We start from the raw sequence: 24,646 nt of genomic DNA, 5'->3' as shown, positions 1-24,646 counted from the left end.
ACCCGCGGAAAAACCGATCCTGTGACCGTAAAGTGACCTTGAGTTTTGAAAGGTGCTTAGAAATGAAATGTATTATTATTATTATTATTATTATTATTATTATAGACAGGCTAACGACTAGCATCTATGACAAGATCGCCAAGGTGCAGACAGATAGATTTTGCTTTCTGCCGATATGGAAAGGAAGTGAAATTCTGCCCCTTTGTGGACAAGAAAAAAACATCACCAGAGGCCATGGTCAGCGCTTTATCAGCACCCACGCATGAACAAACAAAACCCGAAGCAATTCGGGAATGGCGCTCTACGTCATATTTTCAATTCCCAAATAAATTAGGTGAATGGGTTAATTTCCCAATAAATTAGATCCAGCTGCACTCCCAGTCCTCCAGAACACTCCAACCTCAGGCCTCAAAACAAAGCAGCCTTCTTTTAACTCGAGAGTACGCAAACTATTTCATAGGAGTTGATGACGCTATGTCACACCATGTAAACAATTTGGAATTTGTTTCCTGGTTAGGGAATTAGCCACCCTCTACCCTCCGACCCCCCAGGTGACCATGTTTGGTCATGTCGAGGAAGCCGTTGTGACTTGTGGATGGATTGTGAACGCCATAAGTGCGCTGGCTGCCTTCTCCCTCGTAAAAGGTTTTTCTGGGTATGGAGCTATAAGGCCTTTAAGATTAACGTTAGACGAATGGATAACAAGCACAACATAATGGAGGATGTCAATCAAGTAGCTATGAGCAGCCAAAAGAAATCACTCATATTATTTGGACAATGTTTATTATTATTATTATTATTCATCATGTGAAAAGTGTTTGATGGACAGTCGGAAGGGCAGAAGGTCGACAGATGATGAAATCGACTTCATTTGTTGGTTGGGCTTTCCGCCGCGGTGAGTCACCAGCGTGATATGTTTGCTGTGGTTTTTGTCCACCATTTGCAATTTTATTTATTTATTTACTGTTTATTTATTTACTTATTTATGGAACTATTTATTTATAACCATTTAATTATAACAATTAATTTATCTATTTATTTATTCATTTATTTAAAACAATTAATTCATCTATTCATTCATTTATTTATTTATGTGTTGATTTATCTGTTTATTTATTTATCTATTTAACTATGTATTTATTTACGTAACTATTTATTTTTTTGTTTACATATGAAACTATGCATTAATTTAATTAACTATTTATTTATCTAACCATTTATCTATTTATTTATAACCATCTATTTAAAACAAGTTATTCATCTATTTATTTAGTCATTTATTCGTTTATTTATTTATTTTTTATTTATGTTTATTTATTTATCTATTTAAATATGTATTCATTTACGTAACTATTTATTTTTTAACCATCTATTTATTTCCTCATTTATTCATTTATTTGTCTATTTAATGTGTGTATTTATTTATGTAACTATGTATTTATTAATTTAACGATTCCTTTATTTAGCCAGTTATTTATTTATTTATTCATCGGTTTATTCATTGATTCATTTCGTCGTCAAACGATATTTATTTGTTATTTATTTGACTATTGATTGATTTAACCATTTATTTATCTTTTTATTTTGACTTATTTATTCATTTATGTGTGTTTATCTGTTTGTTTACTCATCTGTTTATTTAACTATTTGTTTATTTATTTGTATAACTATTTATTTATGTATGTAGTTAGTTCGTTCGTATTTATTCATTCATTTAAGTATTTATTCACTAATTCAACTAGTTATTTATTCAACCATTTATTTATGGATTCGTTTATTTATTCATTTATTTGTTAATGTTCGTTTTTTTTTTTTGTCGGTTTATTTATTTATTTAGCGGTGTATTTATTTTTGGTTTATTTATTTGTTTCTGCGTCGAAACGTTTTTTTATTTACTTATTTATAACTCGTATTAGGTTGGCCAGTGGCTGGGAATCAAACCCCACATCCATATATATGTGGTACATAGTGCTGCTTTTCTTGCGCAGGATGTGGGGTTTGATTCCCGGCCACTGGCCAACCTAATACGAGTTATAAATAAGTAAATAAATGGATAAACAAAAAATAAAATAGCATATTATTTTATTTTTTTATTATTTATTTATTTTAAAAATAAAAAAAAACGTTTTGACGCCGAAACAAATACATAAATACAGTAAAGTCTCGTTATATCGATATCGGTTATATATATAGTACCGCTTATTACGATACTATTTCTATGAACGCAAGGAGAAAATTACATGCGCGCAGGGTCGGATATATCGATAGTCCCGGTTATATCGATATTTTTTCGGACTCCCGAGAATATCGATATAAAGAGATTTTACTGTAATATATATATATATATATATATTATTTATGTATTTGTTTCGGCGTCAAAATGTTTTTTTTTATTTTTAAACAGAGCGGTCCAAAGTAGCAAACAAAACCATGAGTAAAATGAATGACTCTCTGTGTTTTTTGTGTTATCATATTATTTGTTATTTATTCTTATTTTTTGTTTCCTTGCTTTCCTTTCCTCTTCCTTTCATAACTTTGCTGCTGTGTTACTTCCGGGTAGAGTGAACGCTAGCGCGTATATATATACAGTAAAGTCTCGTTATATCGATATTCAAGGGAGTCCGAAAAAATATCGATATAACCGGGACTATCGATATATCCGACCCTGTTTGCATGTAATTTTCTTCGTGCGTGCATAGAAATAGTATCGATATAACCGGGACTATCGATATATCCGATATCGATATAACGAGACTTTACTGTGTGTGTGTGTATATATATATATATATATATATATATATATATATATATATATATATATATATATATATATATATATATATATATATATATACACACACACACACTTTTTTTTTTTTTTTTTTTTTTAATAACATGGCACAACTCCCAACCCCGTGGGTCAAAATGTAAACAAGGGATGCATAGCAAGAGGCACGACCTTGATGAGAAAAAGAGTTGTGAAAAGGGAGGAGGAAGAAGAAGAGGAGGAGGAGAAAGAGGCGGAAGAGGAGCCAGAAGGAGCCGCTTTTCCTTTTGTGGTAGTTAAAGTCACTGGAAGAAAAAAAAAAAAAAAAAAAAAAAAAAAAAGATCAGGAATTCTTTGTGCTACACAAGGAACGAGATACAATCCAGACTCGGGTTGCTATGTGGCGACAAGATGGGCGGGCGTCCGTCGACAATTCAATATTCAATAAAGCAAAAGCTACAAGCAAACCGCTACAGGCCACATGGACTCCTCTTTCTAAGCGGCTTTCAGAACTCTCAAGTACACTTTTCAGTTACAGTGTAGTCCGAAGCATGAAAAAGGCTTCTGATTGGCTGCCGGTGCCGAGTGTGCAAATTGCCAAACGAACGTTCGTATTAGCAATATAGGTATCTAGATGGCTGCCGAGCTATCTAGCTGGATGGCTATTAGCTATCTATTGGCTGGCTAGCTAGCTTTCGATCTATTTGAGCTACTTCCGGGTTGAGTGAACGCTGGCCCGTGTGGCTGCCGCTGCTCACCCAAAGCAAAACTTATCCTGTGACTGTAAAATGACCTTGAGAGTTTTGAAAGGCGCTTAGAAATGAAATGTATTATTATTATTATTATTATTATTATTATTATAGACAGGCTAACGATTAGCATCTATGACAAGATCGCCAAGGTGCAGACAGATAGATTTTGCTTTCTGCCGATATGTGTCATTGCTTTTCATTCATAAACACATTCATTCCTCTGTCTGACTTGGGGGATATTATTTATCCTCCGCAACGAGCTAAAACCATGACTGATTTACAAATACGTATATTGCTTCTACGTGCTCTGTTTTGTCTTCCAAAGAGAAAGTGAATCTTCGAACTATCATGGATGACGATTTTGACCGCCGCATGGAGCTGAGGAGGCAAAGGAGGGAACAGATGCGCCAGGGGGCTGAAAAGTGAGTCGAGCTCCACGGAACCCGAGTCCATCACACCAATGTTTTCACTTGTTAAGTTTCATCACAGCGTTCACTCACTTGTACAGCAGCTCCTGTATTTTGTTTGTTAAAAAGGTTGTTTTATAGACTCGGAACGGATTAAAAAAGATTACATTGATTACATTGGAAAGTGCTGTTTTGGTTTTTGAACACATCTGTTTTCGATCAGGTTTGTTCTAATTCTTCCTTCCCTCTCCTATTTTTTTCATCACTTTTGCTGCTGTGAAATGTCAATTCCTCCAATGCGGGACGAATAAAGGCAAATCCAGTCCAATCCAATCCAATCCGATACGTGCACGTTTTTCTTTATCGCAGAACGGGCTACACCAACGACGACGACGAGGAGGCGGCTCGGGAGCAAAGAAGACGCGCGAGGGAGGAGAGGAAGAAGATGAGAGAGGCGGAAGACTCCGGATGTAGCGAAATGATCGGCGCCGATGAGTAAGAAACGCACGTTCGAGGACGGCGAGCACAACCTGAACATTTTTTTTTTTAAATACCATAACCCGCAAACAGTTGTGCTTCCAGTTTGACGGCGAGCGAGCCCTCCGCTTCCTCGGCCATGACTTTGGCGGCGGCGGATGACGACCAAGCCCTGGAGGAACGGCTGGCCAAGCGAGAGGAACGAAGACAGAAGAGGATGCAGGAGGCCATCGAGAGGCAGAAGGAGTTGGACCCCAATTTCGCCGCGGCTAACGGGCTGGACGAGTCGCCGGAAAACCGGACGGATGATGACGGAGGGAGGCCGAGAGATGCCAAAGAGGACGAGAAAGAGGATCAGGAGGATCAGGAGGAGGAGGAACAAGTCCAAGAGGACGTGATGGATGCAAAGTCTTGGAAGAAGGAGGAAGATGATGGCAAGAAAGAGGAAGAGGTAATAGTTTGGTTGCACACACCAATTTCGTCCCATTTAGAGCACGTTGTGAATTGTGGTGCTGAATGTGTGTCCGATGTATCCGGATTGGAACGGATTATTAATAATAATAATAATAATAATAATAATAATAATAATACATTTAATTTCTAAGCACCTTTCAAAACTCTCAAGGTCGCTTTACAGTCACAGGATATTTTTTTCTTTGGGTGAGCAGCGGCAGCCACACGCGTCAGTGTTCACTCAACCCCGAAGTAACTCAAATAGATAGAAAATGACCTAGCTAGCTAATGGATAATAACAATAACAATAACAACAACAATAACAATAACAATAATAATAATAATAATAATCATAATAATAATAATACATTTAATTTACAAGTACCTTTCAAAACTGTCAAGGTCACTTTACAGTCACAGGATAAATTTTCCTTTGGGTGAGCAGCGGCAGCCACACGCGTCAGCGTTCACTCAACCCGGAAGTAACTCAAATAGATAGAAAACTAATAAGCTAATAGATAATAATAATAATAATAATAATAATACATTTAATTTCTAAGCACCTTTCAAAACTCTCAAGGTCGCTTTACAGTCACAGGAAATTTTTTGCTTTGGGTGAGCAGCGGCAGCCACACGCGTCAGTGTTCACTCAACCCGGAAGTAACTCAAATAGATAGAAAATGACTTAGCTAGCTAATGGATAATAATAATAACAATAACAATAACAACAACAATAACAATAACAATAATAATAATAATAATAATCATAATAATAATAATACATTTAATTTACAAGTACCTTTCAAAACTGTCAAGGTCACTTTACAGTCACAGGATAAATTTTCCTTTGGGTGAGCAGCGGCAGCCACACGCGTCAGCGTTCACTCAACCCGGAAGTAACTCAAATAGATAGAAAACTAATAAGCTAATAGATAATAATAATAATAATAATAATAATACATTTAATTTCTAAGCACCTTTCAAAACTCTCAAGGTCGCTTTACAGTCACAGGATATTTTTTTCTTTGGGTGAGCAGCGGCAGCCACACGCGTCAGTGTTCACTCAACCCCGAAGTAACTCAAATAGATAGAAAATGACCTAGCTAGCTAATGGATAATAACAATAACAATAACAATAACAACAACAACAACAATAATAATAATAATAATAATAATAATATTAATAATAATAATACATTTAATTTACAAGCACCTTTCAAAACTGTCAAGGTCACTTTACAGTCACAGGATAAATTTTCCTTTGAGTGAGCAGCGGCAGCCACACGCGCCAGCGTTCACTCAACGCGGAAGTAACTCAAATAGATAGAAAACTAATAAGCTAATAGATAATGATAATAATAATAATAATAATAATAAATAATAATAATAATAATGATGATAATAACAATAATAATAATAATAATAATAATAATAATAATACATTTAATTTCTAAGCACCTTTCAAAACTCTCAAGGTCACTTTACAGTCACAGGATAAATTTTTCTTTGGGTGAGCAGCGGTAGCCACACGCGCCAGCGTTCACTCAACCCGGAAGTAACTCAAATAGGTAGAAAACTAACTAATAAGCTAATAGATAATGATAATGATAATAATACTAATAATACATTTAATTTCTAAGCACCTTTTAAAACTCTCAAGGACACTTTACAGTCATGGGATTTTTTGTGCGGGTGAGCAGCGGCAGCCATTCGCGCCAGCGTTCACTCTACCCGGAAGTAACACAGCAGCAAAGTTATGAAAGGAAGAGGAAAGGAAAGAAAGGAAACAAAAAAATAATAATAAATCACAAATAATATGATAATACAAAAAACACAGAGAGTCATTCATTTTACTCATGGTTTTGTTTGCTACTTTGGACCTTTCTGTTCTGATGACTTTGTCTTTCTCCATTTTTCTGATAGGAGTCGGTCGAGGTATCGATCGCACTCAACTCCACAACGGAGGTTTGTTCTTTCATTTTAACCCTTCAGTTTACTGCTACTGCTAACTCTGGAAAAGTGACAACAAAGTTTTTTTCCCGCAGGATGAGACTGAAGTTGAGGAAAAGGAAGCGACTGCTGCTACTCGAGTTAACGAGGAAGAAGAAAGCGAGCAAAGGAGAAGGGAAGAAGAAGAGGAGGAGCGGTGGCGGCGGGAAGAAATGGAGGAAAAGCGCAGGATAGAGGAAAACAGGCAGAAAAAAGAGAAGGAGAGGAAGAGAAAAGAAGAAGAGGAGAGACAGGAAAGAGAAATGGAGGAGAGGCGGAAAAAGGAAGAGGAGGAAGCCCAAAAGCGGGAACTGGAGGACAAACGCCGGAAAGACGAGGAAGAGGCCGAAAAACGAAGACGGGAACTGGAGGAGGAGAAGAAACGGAAAGAGGAGCAGGAAAAACGGGAGATGGAGGAGGAGAAGAAGAGGAAAGCCGAGGAGGAGAGGAAGAAAAAGGCGGAGGAGCAGAAGAGGCGAGAGACGGAAGAGAAAAAGAAAAAAGACGAGGAGGAGAAACGGAAAAAGGAAGATGAGGAGAGAAAGAAAAAAGATGAGGAGGAGAGACGCAAAAAGAGGGAGAGCGAAGAAAAGAGGAAGAAAGAGGAGGTTTGACCTCTTGATTCTTTACAAAGTCAAGATGCACTACAATGTATTAACAGTCCTTTCTATAGTTATATATATATATATATTATATTCTATATATATATATATATATATATATATATATATATATATATATATATATATATATATATATATATATATATATATATATATATCAATACCAATAATTTTAGATTCATGTTTTTATATATTTTATACATATTATCCTATATGTACATAGAATTAAATTAAAAAATATATATTAAATATATATATATATATATATATATATATATATATATATATATATATATATATATATATATATATATATATATATATATACATATATATATATATATACATTCCGCGAAAAATATAAAAAATGAGAATCAGGTTTTTTAAATAATATTTCTATTTATATATTTAAAAATATATTTTTTTCCAATTTTATTCTATATACATATAAAATAATGTGTATAAAATATATAAAAAAAAACATGAAATCTAAAAATATTGATATTGATATCTTTAAAATAGGATTTTCATTTTTTATCAAATGCTTGTGTACATACATTTGACATAACAAATGAGAATTTCAATAATATATCTTTATATATCTTATCTATGTTTTACATTTTTTCTATGTATATATATAATAACATTTGTGAATATCTAAAAAATACAGTTAATACAGATATCGGTTATATCGATAGTACCGCTTATTACAATACTATTTCTATGAACGCACACACACACACACACACACACACATATATATATATACATATACACATATATACGCACACATTTGACCAAAACTGAAAATTATATTTTAAAAATATTTAATATATATATTTTTCAATTTTATTGTTTATATATATATATATATTTATATGTATATAGAATAAAATTGAAAAAAAATATTCAATATATAAATATAAATATTATTTAAAAAACCTGATTGTCATTTTTTATATTTTTCGCGTAATATATATATATATATACATATATACATTACGCGAAAAATATAAAAAATGAGAATCAGGTTTTTTAAATAATATTTCTATTTATATATTTAAAAATATATTTTTTCCAATTTTATTCTATATACATATAAAATAATGTGTATAAAATATATAAAAAAAAACATGAAATCTAAAAATATTGATATTGATATCTTTAAAATAGGATTTTCATTTTTTATCAAATGCTTGTGTACATACATTTGACATAACAAATGAGAATTTCAATAATATATCTTTATATATCTTATCTATGTTTTACATTTTTTCTATGTATATATATAATAACATTTGTGAATATCTAAAAAATACAGTTAATACAGATATCGGTTATATCGATAGTACCGCTTATTACAATACTATTTCTATGAACGCACACACACACACACACACACACACACATATATATATATATATATATATACATATACACATATATACACACACATTTGACCAAAACTGAAAATTATATTTTAAAAATATTTAATATATATATTTTTCAATTTTATTGTTTATATATATATATATTTATATGTATATAGAATAAAATTGAAAAAAAATATTCAATATATAAATATAAATATTATTTAAAAAACCTGATTGTCATTTTTTATATTTTTCGCGTAATATATATATATATATATATAAAGATATATATATATGTATATATATATTTTTTTTATTTAATTCTATGTACATATAGGATAATATGTATAAAATATATAAAAACATGAAATCTAAAAATATTGGTATTGATATCTTATATATATATATACATATATATATAAGAATATGAAAATCATATTTTTTAAAGATATCAATAATTTTTGATTTTATGTTTTTTAATATTTTATACATTAATATATGAAATACATTATTCTATATGTATATAAAATACAATTTGAAAATATATAATAATAATAATAATAATAAAAATATTAAATACATAAATATATATATTTAAAAAATTGGATTCTCGTTTTTATGTAATATATATTTTTTGAGTATAAAATCCTATTTTAAAAATGTCAGTATAAATGTAAATATTTTTTTACCTTTTTTATAGATACAGTAAAGTCTCGTTATATCGATATTCAAGGGAGTCCGAAAAAATATCGATATAACCGGGACTATCGATATATCCGACCCTGTTTGCATGTAATTTTCTCCGTGCGTACATAGAAATAGTATCGATATAACCAGGACTATCGATATATCCGATATCGATATAACGAGACTTTACTGTATTTTATACATTTCATATGACATCTATATCTATTTTTATACCTATATAGAATAAAATGTTAAAAATTTATAAAATATATAAAAAGTATATTTTGGAAAAATCAGATTCTCATTTTTTATGTCAAATGAATGTAATATATAAAAAACTTGAGATTGACAAACAAATGAAAATCCTATTTGTTTTATAATGTAGTTTTTTTTTCAATTATTATTATTTTTTACCTTTAATTTATCTTCTCCCCTCCATTCCTCCCACCCAGTATGCAGCAACCAAATCGAATGGAGCACTCATTGAGAATAAACTGAAAAAACCTGACAAGTTACCCAGGTAAAATGACACACCCGAATATGATTTTTAGTTTGTTTTTCATTTTGGGCCACTCGGACCAAGTCACTTGATTTTGAGTGTCAAACAAATAACTGTAAACTGAAAGCATGTCACAAAATAATCCATCCACACTAATTAGATTATAATTTTTTTAATTGTTGTAATGAGCCACATTAAAGGACAACCGACACCTCTGACAAGTTGCGTCCATAATTTGTTAAATCACTTCAAATGACTTCTACTGAGCGCATTTTACAAAGAATATATAAATATTTTACCTTTTAAGACTCGCGCTGAATATTAAGGAAGTCTTGTTTTTGAATTGATGACGAGTCCGTACGTGACGTCACTAAAGGAACGCCCCTGACCGAGAAAGCAACACGCAATGCATTTTGGGTACTTTTTTTTTCATCTGAAAACACTGTGTTGATGGCGAAATTACAAGGAAAAAGACATAAATAACGCAATGGTTAATCGTTATATGTCGCAGCCAATTACGGTACCACGCATTAAGAATGTGTAAATTTAGACAAATTCCCAGTGGACAAATCAGCCCATTTCCAAACGGAGCTCGTGCGCCATCTTGTGCATTTTCTGGGCGCTATATTGGAGACCAGACGGCTCGAATAGATCCGGAAGGACTTCTTTGATTGATTGCAAACATTTATGCTTTCCAATTCAGAACTATTTGAATCATATTCATAACTGGATGAGTAATAAGAAAACATCTCAGAATCTGAAGCCATTGTTTTGATTCTGGAGCAAGGCAGTGTGTGACCAATAGTGATGTCACGAACAAGGGGGCGGGACTTTCTGAATCAGTTCCGAGCTCATTTTTTTGGCAGTTTTGGGACAATTTAGGTCAGGGGTGTCAGAGTCGTTTTTTGCCGCGGGCCACATTGTAGATATGGTTTCCTCCCGAGGGCCGTTATGAATTTGAGGAAGCCATTAGAATGTTTAATCCCCTCCACATATTACATACAGAGCGCTAAATAAAATAATTAATAACTAGTTTTCAAATCTGAAGTCAAGAAAAATGACTTATTGTGGTTTACATCCAAAAATATGACATTTTGGTTAGGATTTTAGCAAGTATAATGGACAAGTTCACAAGTTTGATTTGTGGGCCGAAAAAAAATGATGTCGGGCCGGATTTGGCCCCCGGGCCTTGACTTTGACACCTGTGTGTCATTTTTTTTGGGTGTTTTGACTAAAAATATCAGCTGCTGTTTTGGGTATTTTAGATGCTATAAAACGTTTTTCTGATGTCAGTTAGGAAACAAAAAAATGCTGTCGGTTGTCCTTTAATGATGTGAGGATTTTAAGTCTGACTAGTGGTGAGCGTTCTTGCAAAATCTGGACCAACTTTCTTTTTTTTAAAGTGACATTTTTTTTTTTCTCTGAACGACAGAGACGAGGCACCCCCGTCGGAGGCGGATGTCTCCGAACGGCAGGAGGCCGAGCGAAAACTGCAAGAGCTCCATCGGCGACGGAACGACACCCAGAGCGAGGAGATGGAGAAGATGAAACAAAAGCAGCACCACGCCGAGGCCGAGCTGGAGGAGCTGAAGAAGAAAAGGGAGGAAAGGAGGAAAGTTCTCGGAGAGGAGGAGAAGCAGAGGAAGCAAGAGCTGGAGGATAAGAAGAGCAAAGAGCAGGTGAGGAGGAACCTCTTGGGACTTTTGGGGGAGCGACGGTGGATGTGGATGTCTGCGTCGCAGGAGGAGAGGAAGAGGATGAAGGAGGAGATTGAGAAGAGGAGAGCGGAGGCTGCGGAGAAGAAGAAACAGTTGGAGCAAGAACCTGTTAAGCCTTCGTTCACCATCACCCCTAAAGGCTCATCTAAGGTAAGCGAGGTTGTTGTGTTGCAACTACATTTTTCTGCCAGAGTGATTTTTCTTGGAATATTCATATGATTGGATTACATTTTATTTTGTTAAAAAATAATAATAATAAAAAAAAACAGATGCAGATTGTATCTTATTTTTCATGTTTTTTTTTGTAAGATCACACATTGAACTGTTAATGGCAATTATGAATTTTGTGACAATTGTGATTTTTAATATGAGACCATATATATGTATGTAAATATAAATTTCTTTTCAAAATCATTTTTTATTTTTTTAAATATTATATATGACAATTTTTAAATATTACACATTAATGTATCTATATTTACTTCATTCCTGTAGTTCCATTTTTTTTAATTCTTCTGATAAAACATGTTAAAATTTTGTTTCTGATGAGAAAACAATTTCTCATAACATTACGTAAAAAAAAATAACTATATATATATATATACATGTTTTACATATATTGTACAATGTAATATATGTACAATGTAATATATATAATGTAATATACATATCTATTTTTTAATAAATACATACAGTAAAGTCTCGTTATATCGATATCGGATATATCGATAGTCCCGGTTATATCGATATTTTTTCGGACTCCCTTGAATATCGATATAACGAGACTTTACTGTATTTTTAAACATATTTTTTCATATATTGTACAATATATATATATATATATATACACCCACACACACACATATATATATACACCCTTGAAGGGAAAAGCCGAAAGGAAAAGATATACATACATATATATACATATACACATACATACATATATATACGACATTGTTGGATTACATTGTACAATACATGTTCCAAAACACACACACACACACACGCACACACACACACATATATATATATATATATGTATATGTACGACATTGTTGGATTACATTGTACAATATATGTTCCAAAAACACATATATATATATATATATATATATATATACACATATATACATTTACACATATACATATATACACATATACACATATATACACACATATACATATATACATATACACATATACATATATACACATACACATACACATACATAGATACACATATATATATATATATATATATATATATATATATATATATATATATATATATATATATATAGATGTTTTTGGAACATATTGTACAATGTAATCCAACAATGTCGTCCAACTTTCTCGTACAAGCACGGACATTTTTGGGGGTCTAAAAAAAATCTGTGTAATATTAAGGCTTCATAAAACATTGACTATTTTTCTCATGAAAAAATACAATTACTTTATTTCTGTCAATTGGCGCCTTTATTCTCATTGAAATTTCTCATGAAAAATGTCTCTTTTGTGAAAAAGGTATTTCGGCCGATATGTAACAACTCTGGAACTTGTTGTACAACATCGTGAGACACACTTGCAAATGTTTGCGTTTGCGTGTTTGCGTTCAACTTCCAGTCCAGATGTTCTTCCAAGCCCTCGAGCAAGGAACAAACATTTCAAGCGTTGCTTCAAATTAGATTCATATGAACTGGCCGCCATCTCATTTTAAAAGAACACAACGTTCCCCTGAATCAAAAGTCAGACAGTTCTAGAATCCCCAAAGGGCAACGCGAACCTGTTGGCAGCGGACTCCATTCGTGTCATCACGACATGTTTTTGTTTTTGCAACAGATTGGGGAGAAGGTGGAGTTCTTGAGCAAGTCCGTGCAAAAAAGGTGAGAATTTGGGTCATTTTAGGATGCATGCCTGGTGTGCCTCATGAATCAGCCTCTTTGTTTGACTTTTGCTGTCCTGGTCCAGCGTGAGAGCGTCGCACGCCCCCATCGTCTCCAAGATCGGAAGTCGACTCGAACAGTACGCCTCGGCCGTGCAGGTGACGCACCGATTTTATGTTTCCGCCTCTAGTTTTGGTGTAAATTGGTAAAAACTTTACATAGCTAAAAAACAAAGACTATTTTCCTTCTTAATACAGTGATACCTCGGTTTACGAACCCCTTGGCTTACAGACCTTCCGGTTTACGAACGTTACATTTATGAAAATTTTACCTTGCATACAAACTATTTTTCGGGATACACACGGAGCTGCCACAATGACTGATGTGTCGTTTGCGAACGAGCCCGTTCTTCTAACAAGAAAATGGCAGCCGACTGTTTTGGGCCTCTATTCCCCGCCCCCAGTCTTCGGTTAAAGGCACGTGATTGGTCAAGAACGCAGCAGCGAGGGGGGGTTTGCAGACAAAGAGAGAGAGACTCCATTCTCCAAAAAAGAAAATGGCTGCCAACATTTTTTTTTTGTCTTCTATTCCCCGCCCCCAGTCTTCGGTAAAAGCCATGTGATTGGTCAATTGATTGGAGGGGGTTTAAACATCAAAGAGACGGGAAGACGACATAAGAGAGAGTGACAAAATGGATAGAAAACAGTGAAATTTGGACTTGTTTCAACTTTGATAGTTCAAAGGCAGAGTATAGACTGCAAGGTTAAAATTCCCATCAATCAGGCTCCACAAATAAGCCGCACAAGCCATCTGTACACTTGATGCAAAAAGCTATCAACCCAGCTAAACAGAACACAATTGATGAGGAACAGGGTAAAATTATCGCAGAGAAAGCACCTACAAATGATCATTCCACAAGATGGTGAAAGAAGAAGGTTACGTTCCTCATCAAGTGTTTAATGCTGATGAAACCGGTCACTTCATTCCATCAAACGACCATCACAAAGGTAAATAAAACAACTTTATTATATAGTACAGTTTATTTCTTTAATTATAATACCATAGCACATTTATTATACATAAAATAAGGTATATTTTGTGTAGAAAATTATGTTTTATGGGGACCTGGGAACGAATTATTCTCATTTGAATGGTTTCCTATGGGAAATTAATTTTTGGGATACACACTTTGTCACGGAATCAATTAAGTCCGTAAGCCAATGTATCACTGTCTTACAAATGTACTGTATTTCAAAAACTGTCCGCCATCTTCTTTTCTTTCCTCAGGGGAACAAAGATGTGAAATCACCCAAACCCCTCATGGCTGACATCCCCACAGGGGGCACGCGAAGCATCAAGAGCATGTGGGAGCGGGGCAACGTTTCCGACACTCAAGCAAATAAGGTGCTAACTGTAAAAAGGTTTTAACACACACATGATTATGAAATACGGTCTTTACGAGTTTACAATTTACAAAGGTTTGGAATTCATTAATTAGATTAGATTAGATTAGCCTTTATGAGTCTCGCAGTGGATACATTTACATTTCACAGCAGCTAGTTATGAAAGGAAAGAAAGAAGGAGAAAAACAAAATACAGGAGCTGCAGTAAAGGCAGCCACTCTCGCGGCGCCATCTTGAAGTCAAAAGAACAAAACAAAAACAAAATAAATAACATGACAAACCTGTTTCAGTGCGACATCCGTTGCTATAATTGCCACTGGTTGCTAAGCAACCGAACAGGAAGTAGCTTGGTGCCTCTTCCTGATTGTTTGACTTCCGGGTGTCCGTTTTGATGTGTAGATTGCCCTTCCTAAGCGGGAGGACAGATATTTAGCATTTGAGTTAAATATTGTGCATTTATTTTTTGAAAGCCAGCTAGCTTAATGCTAAAACATCAAATAAAAAATACTGATGAGCTAATAAAACTATCATCAAGATTGTAGTTGTTACAACCCCCCAAACAAACCCTAACCCTAGGTCAGTTAGCTTAATGCGAACACATCAAGTAAAAATAAAACACTGATGGGCTAATAAAACTATCATCAAGATTGTAGTTGTTACAACCCCCCAAACAACTAACACTAAACCTAACTCAGCTAGCTCAATGCTAATTCATCACGTAAAAAAATACTGATGGGCTAATAAAACTATCATCAAGATTGTAGATGTTACAAACCCCCAAACAACTAACCCTAACTCAGCTAGCTTAATGCTAAATTATCAAGTAAAAAAATACTGATGGGCTAATAAAACTATCATCAAGATTGTAGATGTTACAAACCCCCAAACAACAAACCCTAACCCTAACTCAGCTAGCTCAATGCTAATTCATCACGTAAAAAATACTGATGGGCTAATAAAACTATCATCAAGATTGTAGATGTTACAAACCCCCAAACAACAAACCCTAATGCTAACTCAGCTAGCTCAATGCTAATTCATCACGTAAAAAATACTGATGTGCTTATCAAACTATAATTAATATTGTAGATGTTCCAAACAACAAACCCTAACCCTAACTCAGCTAGCTTAATGCTAATTCATCACGTAAAAAAATACTGATGGGCTAATAAAACTATCATCAAGATTGTAGTTGTTACAACCCCCCAAACAACAAACCCTAACGCTAACTAAGCTAGCTTAATGCTAAATAATCAAGTAAAAAAAATACTGATGGGCTTATCAAACTATCATCAAGATGTAGTTGTTACAACACCCAGACAACAAATTTTGACTTCAAAATAGCAAATATAAATTAATAATAATAATAATAATAATAATAATAATAATAAAATTGATTTCTAAGCGCCTTTCAAAACTCTCAAGAACACTCTACAGTCACAGGATTTTTTTTTTCTGCTGGTGAGCAGCGGCAGCCACACACGCCAGCTTTCACTCAACCCAGCACAGTGATACCTCATCTTACAAACTTAATTGGTTCCCAGAAAGTGTGATGAAGGCGAAAAGTTTGTCATTTATTTCCCATAAGAAACCATTAAAAATAACAATAATCGGTTTCCAGATCCCCATAAAACATCGTTTTCTACTAAATAAGCCTTAAAACTACACAAAATAGACATTTTACGTATAATAAACGCGCTATTGTATTGTAATGAAAGAAATAAACTGTAGTGTATAATCAATAATGCTAAGTGGGAGGGTTATTAGAAAATTGGTGTTTTTCGCGGTTTGGAACGGATCACTGGCTTTTGCATTCATTTAAATGACAAAAATTGATTTGGGATATGACCGCTTTAAATTTCCGGTATCGCCATGAAACTAATTAAGCTTGCAATTCAAGGTACCAACCCCGTCGCCCGCTCCTCCTCAAGATACGGTGTCCATCAAAGGAAACGTTACCAGCCGAATGCCAAAAGCCGCACAGCCTGAGAAGATGGCGCCTCCAGCGTCAGAACCGCCACCAGGGGCAGCGGTGGCGACAAAGCCTGCAGCGAGGCCCGATAAATCCCAGCCTTCTTCTCAACCACTCACAAATGTAAACGATCCGCCGGAACATCAGGTTTCAGCATGACAGGGTGTGAAATAATTGTGAACCAATCTTACAAAGATATGATCGGGTTGCGATGGGGCGTTCCTGACGTGACGTCACGTCAGGAATCGTCACCAACTCGAAAACAAGACTTCCTGAATATTCAGAGCGAGTCTTAAAACGTAAAATATAGCTATATGCGGTGGAATCTTATTAAAATACGCTCAGTACATGGACACAACTTGGTCCGGAGACGTCGGTTGTCCTTTCAAAAAATAAAGACGAAAAAGAGTGTATATGCTACGTTTATCAACTAGCTAAAGCTAATTAGAGTCACAGTGAAAATGTACTCTGTGTTCATCTTTGTCAATTAATATCATATAAGACCATTTTTATTTCGTCGTGAACAACAATACGTGACCCCCCCCCCCCCCCCACACACACACACACGCGCGCGCGCGCCTCTGACCACTGACCTTTACATTGGGTACACGTAAAAATGTTGCGTCAGGATTCTCAGTCGAACGCATAGCATATGGTCCACTCGTGCGTTATCTTTAGCCTTCTGTCGTGCTTCTCTTTTGAGGCAACACTTCCCCCTGTTGGTGATCTGCTCTCATCGACTTTTGCTTCCCTATTAATAAAAATATATATTTTTTTCATTATTGGAAACTCCAACATCAGCACAGAACGTCCCTGGAGTGGGCGGGATTGTGTTTGTTGTAATGTTAAATTTGGAAGATCGGTAGATGACGTCATCATCAATCGACTGGCAAATGTTTTGATTGTGTGGCGGTAGAACATGGTCGAAAATGTGGCAACTCTCGTTTGTTTTTCACAACAATTACAAAACTATATATTTTTAGAGGGGGGGGTACAAATCGCTACTCAGGAAGCATTTTGCGTCCCTACTAAATCATGATTATTTTTTATTCTTGGAAACTCAAACAGGACGTCCCTGAAATGGACGCCATTGTGTTTGTTGTAATGTCCGATTTTGAATACAGTACCAGTCTGTGACGTCATTGTCAATCGACCGACAAATGTTTTGATCGTGTGGCTGTAGCTTATACTCGAGAATGTAGCAATTCTCGTTTGTTATTCACAAAAATTACTAAAATGTATTTTTTTTGGGGGGGGGGGTGTCAAAATCGGGACTCAGTAACCAAACTTAGTTTTGACATACTACAGGACGTGAATAAGCAAAGCGACGTTGGGAACAAGCGGAACATGTGGGAGACTAAGAAGAGCTCGACGACAGCCAAAGTAACACTCACACACTTTTGCACGTGCACGCACACATAGTTACATACACACATAGCTGCTTGTATTTGTTGCCAAAATGTTTTTTTTTAAATGTGATTAAATATTTTCACCAGATGAATGTATTGCTTTGTGCTCTTGCAGGTGTTGGTTGGAGTCAAAAGCAGATTTACCTAAAAGTAAGCTTCTTAATTATCATTGTTGTGATTGTCTGATTATAAAAAAAACGTTGGTGGTGTGGAAAAAAATGTACTGGATCATAACACACTTCATCATAATTGGCGTAAATTGTACCCACGGTATAGCGCAATACGTTTTGAAAGTGTACATTATCCCATATATAATCGAATTATATCCGACGAGTGAAACTATCAGCGTATCTCGATATCATAAGACTAGAATAGCCGCCGCGTCGAATGTAAATCACATCACAGTCCTTCAAAAGACCCGTGACTAATTTCTGACCCTTCTACTCAGAGCCGCGTCGACCCACCCAAGTCTTTTGTACCTTTCGAGTGGTCGTCCACTGAAAATGGAGCCCAGCATTCTAAATTTATAACCAGCCTTGACCTTGTTTCCCAGTACTGGACACCCAAAAAAGAAAAAAAAAACAGTCCCGCGTGACTTTCGTGTTGTCACCCGCCACCGCCACCACCTGCGGCGTCGGTTACGCATGCCGTAAGTGCAGCTGCTCGATTGTCACATTACGACTTGACGGTTTACTGGCTTAGCAGGGCGCGAGTGACAACTCAGCGAAAACACATTGAGCTTATTCACTCAACGCGGAAGAGAAAAAAAATAATAAAAACAATCTGCTACTGACCTGAGCGGATTTTTTTTTTCACTCCAAAGCAGCCAGCAGACGTCAGTCGTGGCTAAAACGTATTCTTGTCTCTACGCTTGGTCCCCGTTTGTTCCATATCGGAAATAGGACGCAGAGGACTGAAGTGAAGGGCACGAGTCTTAAAATGTAAAATATAGCTATATGCGGTGGAATCTTTGTAAAATACGCTCAGTAGAAGTCATTTGAAGTGATTTTACAAATTATGGATACAACTTGTCGGTGGTGTCGGTTGTCCTTTAAAACATCATTGGTGTCAATGATATGATATCATAATAGGGGTGACATTGTATCATATCATAATTGGATTGTCATTTCTTTCACCCTCTAGTGCCGCATCAAATATTCACTGCCCGCTTTCAAGCTTGATGACGAGTGGAGGTCACATGACCCGGATGAACCGTGACCTTGAAAGTTTGAAGCAACAACAATGATTGTCTGACACGCTGAAGGAGTGCTAACACTGCAGTTCGCCGTTCCATTTTGTGACTTATTGCTATTTGCGCTCACTGCTTCCCCCGAGCTAATCGAGGCTTGTCAGACGACAGGTTGCTTAGCTGCGTAAATTTTGTGATGAAATGTTTGTTTTTCTACTGATCAAATAAAATAATAATTAACTCATTCACTGCCAAACGTGCAAAAATGCGTCTACTCCAGTGCTAGCGTTTTTGTCATTATCACTTGAATTTTAGGACCCACAGAATATTGAGTTTTAGGACTATATAAACATTCAATTGAGCGTAAGAAATCTTACACTCTCTTCTTTATTCCAAAAAAAGAGTTAATTCCTAAATTATATGGATCTGGAGTTATATGAGCTTGAAATGAGGGTGCCTGTCCAAAATACAATGAACGCTAACACAACGCTGTATTAGCGTTAGAAACCTTGGACTCTCTTCTTTTATCGTGTTAGGTTACAACTTTATTAGCGTTAACAGTTACCTTTAATCTTTTAGCAATCAGAAAACATAGTTAATTCCTAAATTATATGGGTCTGGAGTTATATGAGCTTGAAATGAGGGTGGCTGTCCAAAATACAATGCAATACATGCATATTGGTTTATATAGCGCTTTAACAACAGCTAAAGCTGGATCAAAGCGCTAACCATGGAAAAAAGGCAAATATCGCCCCTTGTGAAAGGGAAAAAACATTGCCAGAGGTCTGGCCAGCGCCTTATCTGTACCCAAGCATGAAAAAAAAAACGACAAAAAAATCAGGAATGGCGCTCTACGTCATATTTTCAATTCCAGAATAAATTTGTAAATGGCAGTGAATGAGTTAAATTTGTGCAACGTTGAACATGCTATTTGCACTTGTAGCATAACAGTTTTGAATCTAGTCAAGAGTTAAGACTAAATTGCAACCGCTGATTGGATTATTGTTAATTTGAAATTTTAAATTAATACATTTAAATTATTGTATATTAAATTTACTCAACCCCCCCCCCCCCAATATTTTGAAAACTTTGTCACAGAACACTGTGATAAAAAGTGACCAGACAGAATATTTGCTAATGCTAATATAGTCAAAACGCTATCTATTTGTCATGCCGCTAGTATTCCATCTTTTAAATCTTAAAAAAAAAAATAATCGCTTCATTTATTAAATACATAAAAAAAATAACTAACATGCTAAATGCGAAATATATGTTCATGCAGAGCAACTAGCTATAGCGTTAGCGTGAAATCGTTTCACAACTTTTCCCTATTTACCTTTTGTTTACAATGACTCAGCATTTTTTTATTCCGCTTTTAGCACGCGTCTTCAAAGTGTGTTTCTCTCAAGCTGCGTCCACATGAATACAAGTGTTAGTACACAATACTACTTGTCTTTCTTGACCTAAAACGCTAATTTCATTAGCGACCGGCACATGGACAGCAATGTTATTTAGCGCCACAAAACAAGCTAGTCTTTTTAAATTAAAAAAGGGACAGCCATTTTGTAAACGTATCCTTGTGAAATACACAAAAGCCAATTTTCCCAACAATCAAATTTAAAACATTTTTCAGTTAGCGATTTTGCTACCCTTCCATGTATTGAGACTAAAATGGCGTTGGTAAATTTGCCATTTTACTGAAAGCACAACTAAAATAAAAGTACAGTGATACATTGGCTTACGAACTTAATTGGTTCCCAGGCAGAGTGTGTAAGGCGAAAAGTGTGTATCACAAAATGTAATTTCCTATAGGAAACCATGAAAATGAGAATAATCCGTTCCCAGGTCCTCATAAAACACAATTTTCTACTTTCTAATTTTCTAAGCCTTAAAACTACATAAAATACACCTTATTGTATGGATAATAAATGTGCTATGGTATTATAATTAAAGAAATAAACTATTGTATGATAAAGTCGTTTTATTTACCTTTGTGATGGTCGTTGATGGTGTGATGGAATGGATAGCTTTTTGCATAAAGTGTCTCAAGGAGCTCTGGGTTGTACATCTTGGAAGTTGTGATATTGAAACAGCAAAAGATGCAAGCAGACACACTAGAAATAATCATTAATAGCTGGTTCCCTAGCTTGTCTTTTCATTTCAAATTGAACTGATGGCTTGTGCGGGTTATTTGATTGATGGAAATTTTAACCTTGCAGTCTACACCCTGCCTTTGAACTATCATAATTGAAACCAGTCCAAATTTCACTGTTTTCTATCCCTTTTGTCTCGTAAGCCTGTCTCTAATGTTTAAACCACCTCCCCTCATTGCTGCGTTCTTGACCAATCACGTGGCTTTAACTCATTGTGGCAGCTCCGTGTGTATCCCGAAAAATAGTTTGTATGCCAAGGTAAAATGTTCATAAATTTAACGTTCGTAAACCGGAAACGTTCGTAAGCCAAGGGGTTCGTACATGTGGACGCAGCTTCGAAACCGCAGAGCACGAGTGAGTCAAAACGATGTTGTGTTGAATGAAGCTTTGTTTTATTTTTACCAATGAAAACAAATAAAGAAGGGAAGAAAATCTTTTATTCCAACTGTGCTGCGTTCAATTTACGTGACTTGGGCAAAGAGTTCGCAGCTGTCCGACAGCGGCCATTTGTCACATGAGCACAAAGGACGGACGGGCAGTACGAGGGCATGGCATAAACTTGGATTGAAAGTGTGTGTGTGGGGGGTAAAAAAACGAAGGCGGTGGCACACTGTCAAGATCAAGGAGGTGAAGTTGGCCACACGCTCAGCTAGCAGGTAAGGAGTGTTTGAATTTAGATCTTATCATACAGCAATTAAATATTATACATCATTAAACAACCTTGGCTTTATTCTCATTTAGATTTGGATTAAAACGTTTTTTTTATTTGTATTCATTGCTATTAATATTAAGATTTTCAGGATTTGATTTTAATTGAAATTACATGTCAATTATTTGTATTTAATACAAACTATGAATGTATTTTTTTCAGGAAATCAAAATATAGATAAGACTTCATTTTGTGGGGATTTTTGGGTTGCATTTTTAGCCTTAATATGAATTTAAATAAGACAAGTTATAAAATGTAAATATATATGCAATACATAATAGTAAATTATTTCAACATAATATCTAATATTCATGGATGTTTGACATCACTTTTTTGGTAATTTTTTAACATTTTATTTAAGACAAGAATAACATTTTTTTTGCAGAATACATTAATAACTGTGAGATATCCTCCACAAGTAATCAAACTTTATAAATCAGGCCAGTATCAGCCAGATATCGACATGTGGTATCGGTGCTAGCCCAACCCCAATGATATCCAAGTCAATCTTATTTCAAGAAATATTTATTTAAATGATTTTTAAACCTAGATATGCATATTTTCTGACTTTTTTCTTCAAATTAAATGTTTTAAAATAAAAACCAAACAACACATTATTTACTTTTGGATTATTTTTAAGAAGTTAAAAAAATCTACATTGATACATGCTTTGAGTACGGTTATGGGTAAATATACACACACACACACACACATATATATATATTATGCATGTGTGTACATATATATATATTATGTGTGTGTGTGTGTATATATATTATGTGCGTGTGTGTGTATATATATATATATATATTATGCGCGTGTGTATATATATATATATATATATATATTATACAGTGTCTCGTTATGTGTATTCAGTAAAGTCTCGGGATATCGATATTCACCCTGTTTGGAGTCCGCAAAAAATATCGATATAACCGGGACTATCGATATATCCGACTTTACCTGTTTGCATGTAATTTTCTATCGTGCTTGCAGTAGAAATAGATATCGACTATATAACCTGTGGGACTATCGATATATCTGATATCGATATAACGAGACTTTACTGTATATATAGGTCACTGTGTGCGCTCTAAAAAGCATCTCCTTTTAAACAGTGTGAATGTGCCACTATGGTGTTTATTAATCTGAAATATGTCTTTTTTTTTCTAAGACCCCGCCTCAATAAAAACATGTCTGACACAGAAGAGGTCATGGATGAAGAGACTCAGTATGTCGCCGGTGGTATACAATAGAGCGTATGATATCTTTCGAATGTCTATATGGTAAATAGAACTAACTTAGATTTTATTTTATTTTATGTTTCGTGTGAAGGGAGGAAGAAGGTAAGAGCATTCCCTTTCTTTTACAACATGGCTATCAATTTCTTTGAAATATTTAAGATTACAATAATGTACATATTACAAATACGTACATCCAAAGAAAAAGTGAACAGGTCGGAAATGCTGCCCCTTGTGGAAGGAAAAAAAACATTGCCAGAGATCTGGCCAGTGCTTTATCGTCACCCAAGCAAGAAAAACCAAAACCCAAACTAATTCGGGAATGGCAATCTACGTCATGTTGTCAATTCCCGAATAAATACGTGAATGGCAGTGAATAAGTTAAAATTGGTGAAAAAAAAAAAAGTTTGTTTTTTATAGTATTTCACCAATGGCATGCTCTATTATTATGTGTTTATCCAGTTTATACTTTCAAATTGTTAAAAAGCGCTTTAAAAAAGTTGTTTTCCAGACTTGGAAACGGATTAAAAAAATTACATTGACTATAATGGTAAGTGCTGTTTTGGTTTTCGAACAAATCGGTTTTCGAACAGGTTTCTTGAACGGATTATGGTCGAAAACCAAGGTACTATATCTGCTGTAAAGCCAACAAGAATCCAATGACATGATGATGGAATAATAAACTTTGCATAAGTCTTGTCTGATTTCTTTCTTTCTCTTCTTTTTTTTAGATGACTCAAAGCCAAAACCAAAGTGAGTTGTTGTCACTTGGTTTACACGACATGTTTCATCTTTTCTCTGCGACCGGTCAACCCTTTTATATTTTTATTTTTGCTCAATTGCACAGATTTATGACAAACATCACTGCCCCAAAGATCCCGGATGGCGAGAAAGTGGATTTTGATGTGAGTTTGATCCAGTGATACCTCGGTTTACGAACCC

At 34.9% G+C, this 24,646-nt stretch overlaps 2 protein-coding genes and 1 long non-coding RNA gene across 4 annotated transcripts in view; 2 read left to right on the top strand and 1 right to left on the bottom strand.

Annotated features, from left to right (window-relative positions):
- LOC148897544 (uncharacterized) overlaps nucleotides 1-22,193 on the top strand; it is a 27,092-nt gene extending 4,899 nt beyond the window's left edge. Inside the window, exons 2-16 of one of the 2 annotated variants that reach the window (XM_088995840.1) lie at nucleotides 3,845-3,941; nucleotides 4,296-4,421; nucleotides 4,509-4,854; nucleotides 6,780-6,821; nucleotides 6,902-7,453; nucleotides 9,981-10,048; nucleotides 11,460-11,706; nucleotides 11,770-11,895; nucleotides 13,585-13,628; nucleotides 13,714-13,786; nucleotides 14,916-15,032; nucleotides 16,932-17,126; nucleotides 18,312-18,386; nucleotides 18,528-18,562; nucleotides 19,556-22,193. In XM_088995840.1, the coding sequence (XP_088851966.1) occupies nucleotides 3,868-3,941; nucleotides 4,296-4,421; nucleotides 4,509-4,854; nucleotides 6,780-6,821; nucleotides 6,902-7,453; nucleotides 9,981-10,048; nucleotides 11,460-11,706; nucleotides 11,770-11,895; nucleotides 13,585-13,628; nucleotides 13,714-13,786; nucleotides 14,916-15,032; nucleotides 16,932-17,126; nucleotides 18,312-18,386; nucleotides 18,528-18,560 (2,118 nt within the window). In that variant the 5' untranslated portion in view covers nucleotides 3,845-3,867 and the 3' untranslated portion in view covers nucleotides 18,561-18,562; nucleotides 19,556-22,193. Of the gene's footprint in view, nucleotides 1-3,844; nucleotides 3,942-4,295; nucleotides 4,422-4,496; nucleotides 4,855-6,779; nucleotides 6,822-6,901; nucleotides 7,454-9,980; nucleotides 10,049-11,459; nucleotides 11,707-11,769; nucleotides 11,896-13,584; nucleotides 13,629-13,713; nucleotides 13,787-14,915; nucleotides 15,033-16,931; nucleotides 17,127-18,311; nucleotides 18,387-18,527; nucleotides 18,563-19,555 lie in introns of both variants that reach the window. The other variant, XM_088995839.1, reaches the window with a different exon arrangement.
- Nucleotides 3,003-24,646, bottom strand: part of LOC148897543 (uncharacterized) — a 22,654-nt gene continuing 1,010 nt past the window's right edge. The window contains exons 2-4 of the long non-coding RNA XR_016114914.1: nucleotides 17,597-17,754; nucleotides 15,313-15,440; nucleotides 3,003-3,072 (exon numbers count right to left, since the gene is read on the bottom strand). This is a non-coding gene — a long non-coding RNA (uncharacterized LOC148897543). The remainder of the gene's footprint in view (nucleotides 3,073-15,312; nucleotides 15,441-17,596; nucleotides 17,755-24,646) is intronic.
- Nucleotides 22,283-24,646, top strand: part of tnnt2d (troponin T2d, cardiac) — an 8,475-nt gene continuing 6,111 nt past the window's right edge. Inside the window, exons 1-4 of the mRNA XM_088995846.1 lie at nucleotides 22,283-22,410; nucleotides 23,638-23,809; nucleotides 24,436-24,457; nucleotides 24,552-24,609. Coding sequence (XP_088851972.1) covers nucleotides 24,556-24,609 — 54 coding nt within the window. The 5' untranslated portion in view covers nucleotides 22,283-22,410; nucleotides 23,638-23,809; nucleotides 24,436-24,457; nucleotides 24,552-24,555. The remainder of the gene's footprint in view (nucleotides 22,411-23,637; nucleotides 23,810-24,435; nucleotides 24,458-24,551; nucleotides 24,610-24,646) is intronic.

The sequence above is a fragment of the Hippocampus bargibanti genome, linkage group LG05 (genome assembly GCF_051943395.1).
Source record: "Hippocampus bargibanti isolate YZ-2025 linkage group LG05, ASM5194339v1, whole genome shotgun sequence".
In the NCBI taxonomy this organism is placed as follows: Eukaryota; Metazoa; Chordata; class Actinopteri; order Syngnathiformes; family Syngnathidae; genus Hippocampus; species Hippocampus bargibanti.
Note: the sequence above shows the minus strand (reverse complement) of the source record. Positions and strands in the feature narration are given on the sequence as shown.